Source organism: Pristiophorus japonicus, chromosome 1 (assembly GCF_044704955.1).
Source record: "Pristiophorus japonicus isolate sPriJap1 chromosome 1, sPriJap1.hap1, whole genome shotgun sequence".
NCBI lineage: Eukaryota > Metazoa > Chordata > Chondrichthyes > Pristiophoridae > Pristiophorus > Pristiophorus japonicus.
Genome location: NC_091977.1, coordinates 398,448,406 through 398,467,902, shown reverse-complemented (window position 1 = coordinate 398,467,902; position 19,497 = coordinate 398,448,406). Strand labels below are relative to the sequence as shown.

Genomic DNA, 19,497 nt, shown 5'->3' with positions numbered 1-19,497 from the left:
TCATTTTTAGAATTTTTGAAGAACAGCTTGGGGACCTGAAATTTTCCTTAATCTAAAACGGATTAATGCCTGCATTTCACTGTAGTTAAGAACCTGCTAATTAAATTGCAAGAACGCGTTCCTTTAAAACATGCAAATTCATATAAATTCATTTAGTTCAGGAGAAAATTGAGCATTGTCCGTTTTTTATTAAGAACTTTGACATGTGAATACAATGTCTGACATTCCCTCTATAGTCACAAATCACTGCAATCTGATTAAACCCTCACTATGGGCTCAATTTTCCCCAAAGCATTTTTTTGGCATACTTGAAGAATTACGCCCCAAAAAAAGTGTTGTAAGTTTCCCCTTAGGATCTCTTCATTTTAGCGTGGCCTAACCCGACGGGAATGGAGCCTTGATCTGCGCCAAAAAGATCGAGTTGCCATGGTAACCAGGGGGACAAGCATAGGTGCATTTTCCTGCCGGTGCGTTCTCCCGCCCCTAGCCCTGGCCGAAGGGCTTGCCGGTGCGTTTTGAGTTCTCCTGCCTGTCGGTGCGTTCTCCTGCTGGTGAGTTCTCCCGTCCCTATCCCCGGCCGAGTGGCCTCCTGCACCGGCCGGCCCGGCCCGCTGATTTCCCCGGCCGAGTATGAAGGTAGGACTTTAAGTTGTATTATTTTTTTTTTTTATTATTGATGGTTTTTATGCTTTGTGAATATTGTTGAGAAGGTGTTTAGTGCTTTGCAAGGTCCTCTGTACTTCCCTTCCCTTCCACCCACCCCCCCCCCCCCCCCCGCCCCAAATCTCTGGCTACCTGATTTCTAAACTCTCCGCAAGGGTTTTCTCTGTGGCCAAACTGGCTTAAATGGCCAAAACAGGCGTAGGTGGCTGATGATAACAACGCCCCCTATTGGAAAAAAAAACTAAAAAAAAATCCTAACTAACTCACTCGCACTGGCGCAAATTAAATGTGCAGAATGAGGATTTTTAAGATACTCCAGAAAAATCAAGTTGCTCCAAAAAAACCTGAGCAACTCTTAGGTTATAAAGGGCCCAAATTTGCCCAATATTTGAAGGGATCCAGAGATTTACTAAGGATTTAATCAGGATGTTCAGTTAGATTTTATATCTTGTTTACTCTTTTCATGCTTACACCTTACTATTTCCAATTAGTATTATGTGTATCTTTATCATGCACCAGAAAGGTGGAGCAGGATCTGGGCATGAGTTCAACACATTCTAAAAATAAATTAAAGCTTGAACCAGAGAAAAAGAACTAACCACCAATGCAAACAAACCCAAGATAAAGATGCATTTTAATGAGAGGCTACTGCATTCTATTAAATGTTTATTCCCCTCTATTTCAGTACCTTGCACCGGAAGTGCTCAAAAAGCAACCTTATGATAATACAGTTGACTGGTGGTGTCTTGGCTCTGTTCTGTTTGAAATGCTATATGGCCTGGTATGTAATCTAGTTTATAATTGCATATTTCATTGAGCATTTTTGTATTTTGTTTAATAACGAACTCTACATTTGAATCTGTTTGAATGATAGAACAACATTTTCATGTTACTTTTGAAGTCCATTGTTCTCAGACTACACAGCACCTTGAGTACAATAATGTAGTGCTATTGGACCAGAAATCCAGAGGTTGAGAGTTCAAAATCCCATCAGAGCAAGTTGTAAAATTGGCTAGCACTATAAAAAAAAATGACCATAAAGCTACTAGATTGTCATTAAATACCAACTTGTTCATTACTTCATGGGAGGGAACCTGCCACCCCTACCAGGTCTGGCTACACTTGACTAGTTCACATTACATGGTTGACTCTTAATGCCCTCTGTACAAGTTGTACAATCACTCATTTTCTTAAGGCAACTAGAGATGCTGAATAAATGTGATCTAGCCAGTATCACTCACATTCTGAGTACAAATAAAGAATGTTTTAATTGTGTCTTTATTCTTTTTCTATAGTCTGTAATCTGGAATTGCCAGACTTTCATTTCACACACAAACAAATGCTGGGTTAATATCTTTGTTCCTGAGAGACAAACTCCTAACCATTAAGAAGTAAATGATTGCAATTCTCACTGTCAGCCAATGGTTTAGCTTGATCTTGTGGTTTGCTTCCATTTTTAGGTATTTTTTTGCCCCTTCATCTTTACTGCTGATTGCAATGAATAAGCAGTTTTTTTATGTTCATGCTTTATTTATTCATCCCATATGCGCATGTCAACCTGTAATTCATACACTTTTTTCCATAACGAATGGCTACTGAATCTTGGTCATCTGCTCGAGGCTCTACTCGGAATCCACTCAATCAATCGGGAGGCATATTGGTGCATGTGATGCTTTTAATAAGATGTAATCTTTCTTTGCAGAAATATCTGATTGTTAAAGTAGTGCAGGTTAATCTGGTACAGGGCACTTTGATAAGTGAAAGACAGTTTTTTTTTGTGTAAAAGCACTTCAAAGGGCTTCTCTTTAGATGAACGTACACTATTCACCAGAGATATGAACATAAGAACATAACAAGGAGCAGGAGAAGCCCATGTGGCCCTTCGAGCCTGCTCTGCCATTTAATACGATCATGGCTGATCTGATGATGGACTCAGAGCCACTTCCCTGCCCATTCTCCATAACCCCTTATTCCCTTATCGTTCAAGAAACTGTCTATCTCTGTCTTAAATTTATTCAATGTCCCAGCTTCCACAGCTCTCTGAGGCAGTGAAATACACAGATTTACAACCCTCAGAGAAGAAATGTCTCCTCATCTCAGTTTTAAATGGGTGGCCCTTTATTCTAAGATTATGCCCTCTAGTTCTAGTCTCCCCTATCAGCAGAAACATCCTCTCTGCATCCACCTTACCAAGCCCCCTCATAATTTTATACGTTTCGATACGATCACACCTCATTCTTCTGAATTCCAATGAATAGAGGCCCAACTTACTCAACCTTTCCTCATAAGTCAATCCCCTCATCTCTGGAATCAACCTTGTGAACCTTCTCTGAACTGCCTCCAAAGCAAGTATATCCTTTCGTAAATATGGAAACCAAAACTGCACGCAGTATTCCAGGTGTGGCCTCACCAATACCCTGTACAACTAGCAAGACTTCTCTGCTTTTATATTCCATTGGCCTTCCTGATCACTTGCTGTACCTGCATACTAACCTTTTGTGTTTCATGCACAAGTACCCCCAGGTCCTGCTGTACTACAGCACTTTGCAATCTTTCTCCATTTAAATAATAACTTGCTCTTTGATTTTTTTCTGCCAAAGTGCATGACCTCACACTTTCCAACATTATACTCCATCTGCCAAATTTTTGCCCACTCACTTAGCCTGTCTATGTCCTTTTGCAGATTTTTTGTGTCCTCCTCACACATTGCTTTTCCTCCCATCTTTGTATCGCGGCAAACTTGGCTACGTCACACTCAGTCCCTTCCTCCAAGTCGCAAATATAGACTGTAAATAGTTGGGGTCCCAGCACTGATCCCTGCGGCACCCCACTCGTTAGTGATTGCCAACCCGAGAATGAACCATTTATCCCGACTCTCTGTTTTCTGTTAGCCAATCCTCTATCCATGCTAATATATTACCCCCAACCCCATGATCTTTTATCTTGTGCAGTAACCTTTTATGTGGCACCTTGTCAAATGCTTTCTGGAAATCCAAATACACTACATCCACTGGTTCCCCTTTATCCACCTTATTTATTACATCCTTAAAGAATTCTAGCAAATTTGTCAAACATGACTTCCCCTTCATAAATCCATGCTGACTCTGCCTGACCGAATTTTGCTTTTCCAAATGTCCTGCTTCTGCTTCTTTAATAATGGATTCCAGCATCTTCCCAACCACAGATTATAGGCTAACTGGTCTATAATTTCCTGAACACTTTGTTCAAATACATAAGTGCACTTAACTAGTCCAGTCTTCTATCACCTCCATGCAACAGTAGCAGAACATACCTCTTGCAGTATTAGTCATTAAATCCTTACCTTATTCTTCTCCCAGTATTGAGAAGTTTACACAAAATGATTCTCTCATGTCATGCTCCAATCTAGACATGGTGTTGGGAGTAACAGAGGTACGTGAATTTTTCCACAGCTGACAAAATAAATTTTAAGTCACTCTTGGACATAGCCTCATAGCTGAGTACAAAGTGGCATAATCCCTTTGAGGAGACCATCTGCCTGCCTTACTGTCTGAGATATACTGTATAGAGCCCAGAGAATGCACAATATCTGAGAGAAGAAAAAGCTATTTTTTTCATGGATAATTGCAACTTGATTAAAAATAAACTAAGCAATTCACCAAAACCAATATGTTTGCCCCTGCAGCCTCCCTTCTACAGTCGTGATACTGCCGAGATGTACGAATACATCCTTCATAAGCCATTACAGCTGAGGCCTGGAGCAAGTAATGAAGCCTGTTCTATCCTGGAAGGACTACTTGAAAAAGAGAGGCAGAGAAGACTAGGAGCAAGAGAAGATTTTGTAAGTTCTTGTAAAACCTTGAAATCCTGCATCATTTACTAGAATTTAAGGTGATAAACAAGGTGCCTCTCCAGCTCATACGATTTTGTGCTTCACCGCAGCACTCCCTTTCAGATGGCTTTGCTTGGTGTCAGCCTTGGCTCAGTGGACATTCCTGCCTCCAAGTCAAAATCTCCTGGGTTCAAGTCTTACTCCAGAGACTTGGGCTCAATTTTCCTCGGACATTTGTGTCTTTTTTTCTGTTGCGCGCTTTTTCCTTTTTTTGTCGTGTTTTTTAATTAAAGTTTCCTCAAGGAATCTGCACCAGCGTAACTGAGTTAGTTACGATTTTTTTAGGTTCACTTTTTTTGACGTCATAGGAGCATTACCTCATGTCTGTGCCAGTTTTTATCATTTTTCAAAGTTTGGCCCCAAAAAATTTATCCTAGATCAGCGTATCTGGCCACTCCCAAAAAACCACCTGGTGAGTTAAGAGATAGCAGTGCGCATTGAAAAATCGGTGCAGAAAGACACCATTGTTTTTCATCGAAGTTTTGGAGGGAGGTGAGAACACTTTAAATATGCATAATAAAGATTTTTTTTTTACCTTACAATGGAGTAGATGGAAGTTTGATGGAATGCTGAACTTTTAATTTTTTTAAAACTCACACGCCACCACTGAACATCTTCAAACAGGGCTGGAGGGTCGGAGCATTGGCCGGCAGAATCGGCCCCGTGCCCGGACACTGGCTCAGGGCTCAGCTGCAAAACAAGCCCGGGGGAGGAGGTGGCGATCGGAAGACTGCACTCGGCAGCAAATGAACCCAGTGAGGTTTGTGGGGGGGGGGGGGGGGTGGAAGGTACTGTTAAATGTGATCGGAAGAAATCGGGTGGGGGGGGGTGTTCCTGATCACTGCGCTTGCTCAGACCTGGGTGTGGTCCATACAGACCTTGGGGAGAGAGAACAAATAATCTGCCTTCCTGCCGTTTTGAGCTTCTTTGCAAAGGTAAAATTTAAGCATGGGGGCAATACTGACAATGCCATACCTTGTGCGAGCCTTCTGCATCACAGTGCTGTGGAGGAGACAATTGATTTCACATCACCGCATGAGGAACCTCAGAGCCCGTAGGGTGCTGGGCAGGAGGCTTTACCTACCTCTGGTTTATCGAGACAGGCTTTCGTACCTCCACCTAAGTGATGCAGACTGTGTCATAAGAACACAAGAAATGGGAACAGGAGTAGGCCATACGGCCCCTCGAGCTTGCTCCGCCATTCAACAAGATCATGGCTGATCTGATCATGGACTCAGCTCCACTTTCCGCCCGCTCCCCATAACCCTTTATCCCCTTATTGTTTAAGAAACTGTCTGTTATGTCATGAATAAAGAATATGACCAGATACTGTAAGCTTAAAGTAATATGTGACCGTAGTCCTTTATTCAGGTCTCCAGAGTGCATAGTCAGCCTGTGAGGCCTCCTTATGTACCGGTGCTTCCAAGGGATTGTGGGATCCCTTGGGGCTCCAGGGGATGAGCCCTCTGGTGGTTAAACAAGGTATTTACAGGTTTACATATATAACAACACCCCCCACCTCTCTCCCCAAAGTCAATAGTGTAACTATTTACAATGTGAGTCGATCTGGGGCCTTCCTTTCCCTGGTTGATCGTCTCGGTGCAAATGCTGGTTTTGGTGAGTCATTTGTTGGGCCCTCGCTGGGCTGCTGCGCAGCTGGCCTTGCAGGGCTGCTGGGTGTGGCGAGTCCTGCTGGGCTGCTACAGGTGATGGGTTCTGCTTCGTGGTCAACCGCTGGGTCGGTTGCCACGTGTGTGTGTGTGTGTGTGTGTGTGTGTGTGTGTGTGTGTGTTGGAGGGTCGAAAAAGGTAGTCTATTGTGGGTTGTTCTGGATAGTCCATGAATCTGAGTTTGGTTTGGTCCAAGTGTTTTCTGTAGGTGAGTCCATTTGAAAGTTTAACCAGAAACACCCTACTCCCCTCTTTGGCCACGACAGTGCCTGGAAGCCACTTGGGACCTTGCCCATAGTTCAACACAAATACAGGATCGTTAATCTCGATTTCGCATGACACATTTGCGCGATCATATGTATTCTGTTGAAGCTGCCTGCTCTCTACCTGTTCATGTAGATCAGGTTGGACTAACGAGAGCCTTGTCTTCAGTGCCCTTTTCATGAGCCATTCAGCGGGGGGGACCCCAGTGAGTTAGTGGGGTCTTGTGCGGTAACTAAGCAGGACTCGGGATAGGCGAGTCTGCAGTGAGCCTTCAGTTATCCTCTTCAAGCTCTGCTTGATTGTTTGCACTGCTCGCTCTGCCTGACCGTTGGATGCTGGTTTAAACGGGGCAGGTGTGACATGTTTGATCCCATTACGGGTCATGAACTCTTTGAACTCGGCAATGGTGAAGCATGGCCCATGGTCACTCACAAGGACATCAGGCGGGCCGTGCGTGGCAAACATGGCCCACAGGCTTTCGATGGTGGCAGCAGACGTGCTTGCCGACATTATTACACATTCAATCCATTTGGAGTACACATCAGCAACCACAAGGAACATTTTTCCCAAGAATGGGCCTGCATAGTCGACATGGACCCTGGACCACGGTTTGGAGGGCCAGAACCATAAACTTAGTGGCGCCTCTTAACTGTGAACATGTGTTACATTTGTGCACGCAAGTCTGCATCGATACCGGGCCATCACACGTGGGATCTGGCTATCGCTTTCATCATTACGATGCCTGGGTGGGTGCTGTGGAGGTCACTAATGAAAGTGTCCCGGCCCTTTTTTGGCACCACTATCCGATTGCCCCATAGGAGGCAGTCTGCCTGTATGGACATTTCATCTCTTCGCCGCTAGTACGGCTTTATTTCTTCCTGCATCTCTTAACGGGACACTAGACAGTTTTTTGCTAAGGTCAGTAAGGGGTCCTGGCTCGTCCAGGTTCTAACCTATCGGGCGGTTACAGGTGATTGCTCACTCTCGAATGCTTCCATTACCATAACTAAATCTGCGAGCTGTGCCATCTCCACCCCTGTGGTGGGCAATGGCAGCCTACTGAGAGCATCAGCACAGTTTTCTGTGCCTGGCCTGTGGCGGATGACGTAGTTGTATGCGGACAACGTGAGCGCCCATCTCTAGATGTGGGCCAATGCATTCATATTTATCCCCTTTTCAGAAAAGAGGGATATAAGTGGTTTCCAATTCAAATTTGAGCCCAAACAGATATTGATGCATTTTCTTTACCCCGTAAACACATGCTAACGCTTCTTTTTCGATCATGCTGTTGGCCCTCTCAGTCTTGGACAGACTTCTGGATGCATAAGCAACCGGTTGCAATTTCCCAGATTCATTTGCTTGTTGCAATACACATCCGACACCATATGACGACGCATCACATGCTAGTACCAAATGCCTCCATGGATCATACAACACAAGCAATTTGTTTGAGCATAACAGTTTCCTAGCTTTCTCAAAGTAATTTTCTTGGCTTTTACCCCATACCCATTCATCCTTTACGCAGTAAAGAGTGCAGTGGTTCTAACAATGTGGTAAGACCCGGTAAGAAGTTACCAAAATAGTTCAGGAGTCCTAGAAACGACCGCAGCTCCATCACGTTCTGTGGTGTCGGTGCGTTCTTGATTGCCTCCACCTTCGAATCGGTGGCCTGATGCCGTCCGCCGCGATTCTTCTCCCCAGGAACTCCACTTCAGGTGCCAGGAAAACGCACTTCGAGCATTTTAACCTGAGCCCCACACGATTAAGCTGACTAAGAACCTCCTCCAGGTTCTGCAAGTGCTCAACGGTGTCCCAACCTGTAACCAAGATGTCGTCCTGCAAGACCACGGTGCGCGGGACCGACTTCAGCAAGCTTTCCATGTTTCTCTGGAATATCGCCGTGGCTGATGGAATCCGAAATGGGCATCTGTTGTAATTGACGAGACCTTTGTGCATGTTGATGCAGGTGAGGCACTTGGATGATTCCTCCAGCTCCTACGTCATGTAGGCGGAGGTCAAGTCCAGCTTAGTGAACGTTTTTCCTCCCGCCAGCGTCGCAAATAGGTCGTCTGCCTTTGATAGCGAGTATTGATCCTGCAGGGAGAAACGATTGATAGTTACTTTGTAATCACCACAGATTCTGACAGTGCCGTCTTGAGGACTGGAACAATCGGACTGGCCCACTCGTTGAATTCAATCGGCGAAATGATGCTCTCTTGTTGCAGCCGGTCCAGCTCGATCTCCACCCTCTCTCTCATCATATATGGTACCGCTCTCGGCTTGTGATGAATGGGTCGCACCCCCAGAATCAAGTGGATCTGCACTTTTGCTCCTTGGAACTTCCCGATGCCCAGTTCGAACAGTGAGGGGAACTTGTTTAGGATTTGGGCACATGAAGTGTCATCGACGGACGAGAGCGCTCGGATATCGTCCCAGTTCCAGCGTATCTTTCCCAGTCAGCTCCTACCGAACATCGCCCGGTACCACCCTTGTGGTAAATTGTGCACCGCTCCATCGTAGGAGACCTTTACGGTAGCACTGCCGATTACGAGAATCAGTTCCTTTTGTGTATGTTCTCAGTTTAGTACGAATGGGAGTCAGGACTGGCCTTGAGGCCTTGCTACATCACAATTTATCGAAAGTCTTTTTTGCTCATTATGGACTGGCTCGTGCCCGTGTCCAGCTCCATTGACACCGGGAGTCCATTTAATTCAATCTTCAGCAGTATCGGGGGACACTTTGTGGTAAATGTGTGCACCACATATACCTCTGCCTCCTCAGTCTGAGGCTCTGGTTCGTCGTGATCCACCGTGGATCTGTCCTCCTCTGCAACATGGTGGTTTGCAGAGTTTGCAGCTTACCTGCACATCCGTTGGAGGTGGCCGATTGTTCCACAGCTCTTGCAAATGTATCCTTTGAAGCGGCATGAATGGAAACGATGATCACCTCTGCAGCGCCAACAAGGTGTTAATGGCCTTGCATTCATCATCCTTGATGGTGGATTCTGAGACATCTGTGGACGTGCAGCTGCCCTGTAGGTTACGATTCGAAAACAATATTACTTTGTTCACAGTACTTGCAGCAGCACTCGTGTGCTGAGAGATTTGTTTGGTATTGTCACTGGTGGCGATGAACGCCTGAGCTATCGGTATGGCTTTATTCAAGGTTTGGGTCTCCACAGTCATAAGTTTGCGAAGTATTACTTCATGGCCAATGCCAAATACAAAGAAGTCCCTGAGCATGTTCTCCAAATGTCCTTCAAATTTACAATGTCCTGCAAGACGCCTTAGCTCGGCGACGTAGTTCGCCACTTCCTGGCCTTCAGACCTCTTATACGTGTAGAACCGGTACCTCACCATCAGAACGCTTTTCTTCAGGTTTAGATGCTCCCTGACCAGTGTGCACAAATCATTGTATGACTTCTCTGTGGGTTTCGCTGGAGCGAGCAGATTTTTCATGAGGCCATACGTTGGTGCCCCGCAAACGGTGAGGAGCATCGCCCTTCGTTTGGCAGCGTTCGCTTCTCCTTCCAGCTTGTTAGCCACGAAGTATTGGTCGAGTCGCTCCACGAAGGTGTCCCAATCATCTCCCTCCAAAAATTTCTCGCGGATGCTCTGCATTGTTGCAGTGGGGTTCGTCATCTATATCTTGTCACCAGTTGTTATGTCTTGAATAAAGAATCTGACCAGATACTGTAAGCTTAAAGTAATATGTGACCGTAGTCCTTTATTACAGGTCTCCAGATTGCCTTTTCAGCCTGTCAGGCCTCCTTATGTACCGGTGCTCCCAAGGGATTGTAGGTTCCCTTGGGATTCCAGGGGATGAGCCCTCTGGTGGTTAAACAAGGTATTTACAGGTTTACATATAAAACTGTCTCTTTCTGGCTTAAATTTATTCAACGTCCCAGTTTCCACAGCTCACTGAGGCAGCGAATTCCACAGATTTACAACCCTCAGAAGAAATCTCTCCTCATTTCTGCTTTAAATGGGCGGCCCCTTATTCTAAGATCATGCCCTCTAGTTCTAGTCTCCCCCATCAGTGGAAACATCCTTGTCAAACCCCCTCATAACCTTATACATTTCGATAAGATCACCCCTCATTCTTCTGAATTCCAATGAGTAGAGGCCCAACCTACTCAATCTTTCCTCATAAGTCAACCCCCTCATCCCCAAAATCAATCTAGTGAACCTTCTCTGAACTGCCTCCAAAGCAAGTATATCCTTTTGTAAATATGGAAACCAAAACTGCATGCAGTATTCCAGGTGTGGCCTCACCAATACCTTATATAGCTGTAGCAAGACTTCCCTGCTTTTATACTCCATCCCCTTTGCAATAAAGGCCAAGATACCCTTGGCTTTCCTGATCACTTGCTGTACCTGCATACTAACTTTTGTGTTTCATGCACAAGGCTGAAGGCTGTGCTTCCACAAAGAAGTTGTAACAGATCTGTGAGTTGGTGAAAGCAGACCTGCAACCTAGAAGCATCAGGAGGACTGCTTTGTCAGTTGAAGTGAAGGTTACAGCTGCACTTCCTTTCTATGCATCTGGATCCTCCCAAGCTACAACTGGGGATGTGTGCGTCAATTCTCAACGTGCAACACATGTCTGCATGCGGTAGGTGACTGCTGCACTATATGCCCGGAGGAATGACTACATAAAGTTCCCCATGACCACTCAGACAATGCGTGACAGGCCTGTGGGCTTCTCCGGGATTGCTGCTTCCCAAAGGTACAGGGCTGCATTGATGGTACCCACATCGCTTTGTGAGCACCTTTGGAGGATTCCGAGATGTACAGGAATAGAAAAGTCTTCCACTCCATTTATATACAGCTTGTGTGTGACCACATGCATCACATCATGCCAGTCGCTGCAAGATACCCTGGGAGCACCCATGATGCGTTCATCCTACGTGAGAGCGTTATATCTGCCATGTTTCAGCAGCAGCCAGAAGAGGGGAGCTGGCTACTGGGAGACAAAGGGTACAGCCTCGCCACCTGGCTCATGATGCCCCAAGCGTAACCTGGATGGAAGCTGACCGTGAATACAACATGTCGCACATTGCGATGCGCAGCATCATAGAGAGGACCATTGGCATCTTGAAATAGCGTTTCCGATGCCTGGACCATTTGGAGGCTACTTGCTATACTTCCTTGAGATTGTCGGTCAGTTTACTCTTGTGCGCTGCATGCTGCATAACTTAGCCATCATGAGGCAGCAGCAGCTGGTAGTAGAAGACCCATCTGCGGTGCGAGTGGTTGATGATAATGATGAGGAAGATGCAGATGACGAGCACAAGAATGAGGAAGCCATGCAAGCACCTGAACCTCGAGCAGGACGGCGGGCCATCGTGCCCCTTTAACGATTCCCCGAGCCTTGCGCCAGCAACTCATCAGTGAACGCTTTGCTGCCTCAAGGCTCCGTGGCAACTATTCCACATGGACCATGTTTACTGTTTGGACCTGTTCCGTAATGTTGTGCTGTGTTAATGGAACAAATGATGGAAATGATTGTGTTATAATTTAAAATATATTTTATTCAAAAGTTTAACAAACATTTGTACTTGACGTACTTTTAAGTTTTCAGTTAAGATCACTTACAAACTTTTAAGATCACTTACTAACTTTAAACTTGTAAATTTACATAACTTACAAAAAACTTTTAATTTGAAAACAACAGTTACAACAATAATAACAACAGCAAAGAAAGACTGCACCCATCTCTCTCCCACCTTATTCTAAAATCGCCCGCCGCGCTTAGTCTTGGTGACTCCACCATCCCTGTCCGCAGGCGGTGGTGCAGTGTTTCTGTGTTTGGTACCAAGTTTATTCTTTCTAACATCTCCGATAATGCGCACCTGTTGAAGGGGGGGGCGGGTGTTGGGGCTGGCGTCAATGGCTTGGGGCTGTTCAAAGGCTGGTGTGGGGATTGGACTGGGAGTGGCAGTTAATTCTATCAATGGGCACGGGGTCTGGGTGTGTTCCCTTATTGCAGCAGCTAACTCCAACATACCCTCCTTCATGCGCCCTGACACTGTCTCAACGACCTCCAACATTCCTTCCCTCATGTTGAGTAAAAGTGTCTCAACTACCTGCAACATTCACTCCCTCATGTTCACTGAGAATGTTTGAACTATCAGTGACAATGCCTTCCTCATGGTCACTGACATGGTTTCAGCTGACTGGGATATTCCCTCACTCATGGTCCTGGACATTGTAACCATTTCTCATGAGTGTTATTACTTCTCCCCACTGATGGTGTCCAGGATTGACTGCGTAAGGTCAATGCTCTCCGCACTCATTGTCATCATGTGAACCACATCTATTAGAATCTGCACCTCAGGAGAGCGTGGTTGAGCTCTCCTTCCCCTCCTCACCCTGAGTATGGCTTGCAGCATTCCAGTGGGACCCACAGTCTGGGATGGTGGGGCCGTGGGTGTACCTTGCTGCACCCCACCACTGGAGCCCGCAGCCTCAGACGGTGGGAAACCATGGAATGTCCCACCAGCACTCAAACCACTAGTCAGGGCAGGGGCTAGCAACTCAATGGGCAGCACCTGCACCTCCTCCAAAGTGAGTACAAGAGATGGGGCTTCATCCATCCCTTCCACCTCCCCCTCCCCCTCACCCCCATGCTCTTGGTCTGGAAGGTGCGATTGGAGGGTGTTCTCCTCTTCAGGCTCGTCCTTGTCTGAATATTTTTCTGCATTGTCATGGTTGGCTTCCAGTTCTGCAAAATATAACACAACACACACAAATGGTTAATAGCAGAGGAGGGGGCAGGGTAGATGGCATGAGTAGGCACACAGTGCAGGCATCAAGGCTCATTTGAAGGACCACGATGAATGATAGCACATTGCATCAACCGAAGCGTAGCTGACGGAGACATCTCCATGAACCGAAGCATGGCTAGTACGCACAGTACTTAACATTTAGCAAAGCCAGACTCTGGAATTTGCAGGACTTGCCCTTTCCCTCAAGTGTGGGCCCAGCTTGTGCAGTGGTCGTTGCTTTTCTCCAAGCAGGACCCATCAAAGCAGCAAGCCTCTCTTCCAAAGATGTCAGTGGGTGCAGATTTGTCGAGCCTCCTCCTGTTCGAGTTCTTTCCCTTTTGTTATGTGTCACCTTCTGCTGCAAAGATAAAGAGTGTCTTTCTGCTGGGTGGGACATACAGCTGGTCACATTTACATTATAATTGCAATTGCATTGAATAAATGAAAATATTACTTGCACTAACTACTTGACCAAGGTCCTGCCACTTCTTTTTGCACTGGCCTCCAGACCTCTGGGTGGTCACCATTGCACAGTAATCTTGTGCAAGTTGGTTCCAGCATTTCTTCATTTCTTTGGGTGGAACTTTTATGTGACCTCTGCTGGTGTCCAGCTTGTGCCATCTGCCCTCAATCATAGTAACTAGTGCCTCCACTTCATCCTGTAAGAAATTATTTCTCCTTGCACCGCGTTGCATCTTGTATTGCAGCTCCAATTTTTCCAGTGTTCTCACACAGTACTCAATGTTCTCAAACACACAACTGGCTCTTTAAAAATGGCCAATTGCAGACCAGGGGCTGTACTGCGCTGCACGCCCATAGGAATAACATCAAAAAAATCTTTTTTTCGCGCATGCACAGAAGGTGCGGCATTGTTTTTTTGGCGCAAACTGCAGGCTCCACTCCCCGAGGCAACTGGAACAGACTGCGCGGCACCAATTTTGAAAAATACAGTGGGGAAACTTGGCACAAATATTTTTGGAGTATTACTGGCCTAGAAAAATGGGCGTAACTCTGGCAATATGCCAAAAAACAACTTTGGGCAAAATTGAGCCCTTAGTACTGCACTGGTACAGGCCATCAGAGGTCCTGTCTTTCCTGATGAGACATCAAAACGATACCCCATCTGCCCCCTCAGGTGGTAAAAGATCCCATGATACTATTCTCATTTTCATCCTCTTCTCTGTTTGGTTTTGCACTATTCCTCGTCTACATATTTCAGTTTCATGGCGGTTCTGACTTTCCTTTCCAGGAAGACTAGCCAATTCTAATGCTCTGCATATGTCATTCTGTGCTTTGCTCATAATAACTGCTGTTTGTTTCTCTAATTTAAAAATAAGAAAAAAATAATAGAATTAGTCCACAAGGAGTTAAATACCCTTTTTCGAATTTATTTCTTATGTGGTCTAACAATTAATATTAAAGGACACCAAGAGCAAACAAAGTGCAATTAGACTCTGGGTCATATGGAGAAAAGTAGTACAGCTTTGTTGGACCAAATATCAGTTTTAGCCCTGCAACATTCTATGATTATGTTCTGTAACTCCTTACCTCCCTTGATATTTTATTCTTCCTATAATCTTCAGATTTTTAAAGCTCAATCTTTGTGCCTAATCACAACTCTCTGATTTAATTTGTTTTGTTTTCTGATTTTACCTAAGGTCAAAGTCCATGGCACAGCACCAATCACCTTGATTTCTCAATTTAAAAAAATAGATTCCTTTCCTGGCCTTTGCAGATTTCCAACCAAACGAATTCTGATCATGAAAAATGGAGAGGGTAATGGGACATTATTTTTTTGAAGGAGTACATGTTAGGAGAAGCCCTTATGGCCATCAAATGTTGTGTGTTCAAGCCCCACTCCAGAGACATAAGCACATAATCCATGCCTATACCATTGCAGCACTGAGGGAATGCTATACTATCAGAGGTGCCATCATTCAGATGACACTTTTTACAATTAAATTAGGCAGGTTGCCAGCTGATATTCTGCAGTGCAAGCTGTACATAATTAGTGGGATTGTAAGACTAAAAAGGAAATAACTACCCTTGTAACCTACCTTGAAAGCGCAAGTTAACATGAATAAAACATAATTAGCTTTGCAGCTTGTTGGTGCTGATACTTGGCTGGATGAACAGAAAAATACTATTTTATGAACCACCTTGCAATAATTAATGTACAGAAATCGGATCTGTCATATGTAAAAAAAAAATGCAAACTGTCTCCCACGTAATATTATTTTTGCGTTCCATAATTGACATTTTCAAGCTAAAGGTTGCATACCGAGACTCTGATTGGGATTGCACTAAATAATCCAGAACTAGTATTGTTGAAATTCATTTTTTTCTTGCCTATTATGAATATTTAATTTGCTTCTTTTAATGAGGCTTCTTCTGAACATGAGTTACTTGATTTCTGTTCCAGATGGTGAAAATGTCTAAATATATGCTCAAATTTATCCTGAAATAATAATTATGGTCAGCATTATTCATTTTAAAATCTTAATAATGCTGTTTTAATGTGTATTTACTGAAACTAAAACACTCCCCCCGCCCCCCTCCCATTTCTTAAACTGGAAATATATTGGTTTCTTGTTTTCTTGTTCAGGGAAAATGTTTCTTATGAGAGCGCAGGTCACCCTGGGTTATAGGTGTATATTGATCTGGTGAGGGAGATTAACAACAACTTGTATTTATATAGAACTTTTAATGTAGAAATTATCCCAAGCTGCTTTATAGAGGGAGATTAAAAATAAATAGGGATAGATAAGGGAACTGACATTAAACTATAAAAGGAGTGATTAGGAGGCTTCACAGTAGAAGACACAAAGCATACCGAAGATAGTGGGGAACCAAGGGGCAAATGAGAGTGAGGAACTTGAAGCAATTAATATCAGTAGAGAAAAAGTATTTGAGAAACTAATAGGACTAAACCCAACAAATCCCCTGGACCTGATGGCCTACATCCTAAGATTCAAAAAGAAGTGGCTGCAGAGATAGTGGATGCATTGGTTGTGATCTTACAAAATTCCCTAGATTCTAGAACAGTCCCAGCGGATTGGAAAGTAGCAAATGTAACCCCACTTCAAGAATGGAGGGAGAGAGAAGACGGGAACCTACCGGCAAGTTAGCCTGACATCAGTCATCGGGAAAATGCTGGAATCAATTATTAAGAAAGTGATAATGAGGCACTTAGAAAATCGTATGATCAGGCAGAGTCAACATGGTTTTATGAAAGTGAAATTGTGTTTGACAAATTTATTAGAGTTTTTTAAGAATGTAACTAGCAAGGAAGATAAAGGGGAACAAGTGGGTGTAGTACATTTGGATTTCCAAATGGCATTCAATAAGGTGGCACATAAAAGGTTGCTACGCAAGATAAGGGCTCATGGGGTTGGGGGTAATATAGAGGATTGTTAACGGACAGACAACAGAGAGTATGGACAAACTGGTCACTGTCTGGTTGTCAGGCTGTAACTAGTGGGGTACGACAAGGATCCGTGCTTGGGCCTTAGCTGTTTACACTATATTAATGATTTTAGATGAGGGAATGAGTGTAATGTATTCAAGTTTGCTGATGATACAAAGCTAGGAGGGAAAGTAAGTTGTGAGGAGGACATATAGACTGCAAAGAGATATAGACAGGTTAAGTAAGTGGGCAATAAGGTAGCAGGTGGAATGTAATGTGGGAAAATGTGAGATTATTTACTTTGGTAGGAAGAATAGAAAGAACGGGTTTCCCGAATGTCCTGCAGATTTTAACTGCAGGGCTCCTTTAAAAGATTTTCTGTTGGGTTCCCGCCCACAGGCAGCTTGATTGATTGGTCTTTTGGGTGGGAAGCATGCCTCACAAGACCACAGTTTAAGAGAGCAGGTAGGTGTAGTGAGGGAGATCGTGGAGGGGACGGTCAGATGGGGGTCGATAGTGGTCTGGGGGATGGGGGAGCAGACGGGGGTTTATTGGGTAGCTTGTTGGGCCATGAGAAAACACTCCTGCTCCTCCTGGTCCACAAGCAGTGCTGTAGAGGCATTTACCTCATTGATTCAGCCCTTCTCGCCTCCTTGCTGGGAAACTTTGGGAAACCCGGCCGCAATGAGTTTAAAAATAGAATGACTGTTCAAATGAAGGCAAGCAGCCTCATAATATTTAAATGACCAACCTGTTTCTCGCAAGCAGATTAGTCGCCAGCCTCTTATCCCGCCTCCGTTAAAACCAGAAGAGGTTGGGTTCAAGGCGGGTTGAGTTCCTGTTTCAGATTTTTTTGCATTTTAACCTCTGACATGACCCCAACCCACCCGTTTTTGGAAGTTGAGATTCAGCCCAGTATCTCTGACAATGCAGCACTCCCTTTTTATACTGTACTGAAGTATCAACTCAGTTTATGTACTCGTGTCTTGAATTCTGACTGCAACCTTTTGAACATTTGGGGTGTGAACAGAATTAAACTCAGCTATAATGCTCCTCATGGTAAAATAATTTGTAGATCCTCAGGCCCCGTTTCCGCCAGATGGGGGCAGTTAAAATCGGAGCTTCGCTCTCTGGACTTCGCATCTTAAAAATGGCCAGTTGACCAAGTAACCAAATTTGTATTATTCTGTGTGTTTCGTTCTGTGTCTTTTATATAATGTTCCTAAGAATTTCTGTTGTACATTGATTTGCTGTGGGGTTGTATTCTTGCAGGCTGAAATCAAAAGCCATCCTTTTTTTGATGTTATCAACTGGGAAGATCTAGATCGGAAGGAAATTCCTCCACCATTTAATCCCAGTGTGGTATGCAACTGTCTTTTCAGTAATCATAAATAATACTTAATATCTGAATACTGTAAACTCTAACATTTTGTAAATATGTGATAACAATAGATTTGTGTTTCAGGCTGGACCTGAAGACCTACAAAATTTCGATCCAGAATTCACAGAAGAACAGGTTCCACACTCCATTTGTCAATCTCCTGACCGTTCAATAGTTAATGCTAGTGTTTTAGAAGCTGATGATGCATTTATTGGATTTTCTTATGCCCCGCCTATTGAAGATTCATTCTTATAAAGGACATCTTCACTGAATAGTTTCGATCGGAAACAAAGCAGGAAATTAAAACACCGTCCAGCTTTAAGCCATCTACATGTGGACTTTTGATTTTGCACCACAGCTATCTGCATGCCTTAAATAAAGCTTGTGGCGATTGGGCGAAGGGCAATGAATGAATGCAGCTTACACGCTAAAAATACTATAAACAAATTGTACATTCCTTGCTCAACTTACAAATGATCCAAATATTTAATTGTTTCACTCTTTTCAAGTCTGAAGATTCCAAAGTGATGCATTTTTAAGGATATTCTGCTTGTGATGTAAGATTTTTTTCTGATTGTTGAAATTATAATGAAGTGCTCTACTATATATCTTTTAAATATTGTGGACACTGCTTATCAGTGTTGTATAATTAAGTTTGGAGAAGTATGTAGTGTGATGAGTCTTTAAGAATTAATGTATTATGGTCCAAAAGTGATGATCACATTTCATAACATGACAAATTGCTTATCATATTTTAAAGTCACATTTTCACCCCACTGCCATCTAATTTTTGTGTAACATGTCAAGATCATCTATTGGTTTTGGTCATAACTTCACCTCTTTACTAGAAGATCCAATTGAATTGTCACTGTATATAAAACTGCATTTATGATGTAGACGTTACTTGAATAATGGAGGGAGAATCGTGGCCACTCAGGTGAGAGATGTAAAGATGTTTTTCCAAGTTATTTAACGTGCACTGGCCACCAGCTATTAATCATGCCTGTTTTGTTTTACAGAGATATACTGGAAATGTACATATCAGCAAAAACTGTAGCTGAATTAGATGAAACTGATACCTTTATTGTAGTATACTGTATTTAACTCCATGCAGTGTGCAGGAGGTGGATATATATTGATACAGTAAAACAACTAAATAGCACATGTTTAAAAATATATATGTATATTCTAAATGGTGACTTGTATTTTTTTAATGACAAAATGTTTGTTTGCATTTATGTTCTGTTTTAAAAGTAAATAAGGATACTAGGATAACTCTAACGAAGGAGTTGGTTCAAAACTCTTTACTCCAATGGTACAATATGTTGTTATACTTGCATACTGTCTTGGACTGGGACAGGTAGGACAAATGTTTGCACATGTGATTTCCCCATGTGATGAATTTTTATTGCCAGATTGTCTGAGGACTTATCAAACAGATGCAACAGGAGGCCCTTCTTTTGGGGTGGGGGA

The 19,497-nt window shown here is 43.7% G+C and overlaps 1 protein-coding gene across 6 annotated transcripts in view; it reads left to right on the top strand.

The window, feature by feature from the left end:
• sgk3 (serum/glucocorticoid regulated kinase family member 3) overlaps window positions 1–19,200 on the top strand; it is a 174,674-nt gene extending 155,474 nt beyond the window's left edge. For 5 of the 6 annotated variants that reach the window (XM_070891430.1, XM_070891410.1, XM_070891418.1 and 2 more), the window contains 4 exons: window positions 1,349–1,444; window positions 4,328–4,483; window positions 17,916–18,005; window positions 18,109–19,200. In XM_070891430.1, coding sequence (XP_070747531.1) covers window positions 1,349–1,444; window positions 4,328–4,483; window positions 17,916–18,005; window positions 18,109–18,279 — 513 coding nt within the window. In that variant the 3' untranslated portion in view covers window positions 18,280–19,200. The remainder of the gene's footprint in view (window positions 1–1,348; window positions 1,445–4,327; window positions 4,484–17,915; window positions 18,006–18,108) is intronic. The other variant, XR_011595581.1, reaches the window with a different exon arrangement.
• The last annotated feature ends 297 nt before the right edge of the window (window positions 19,201–19,497 follow it).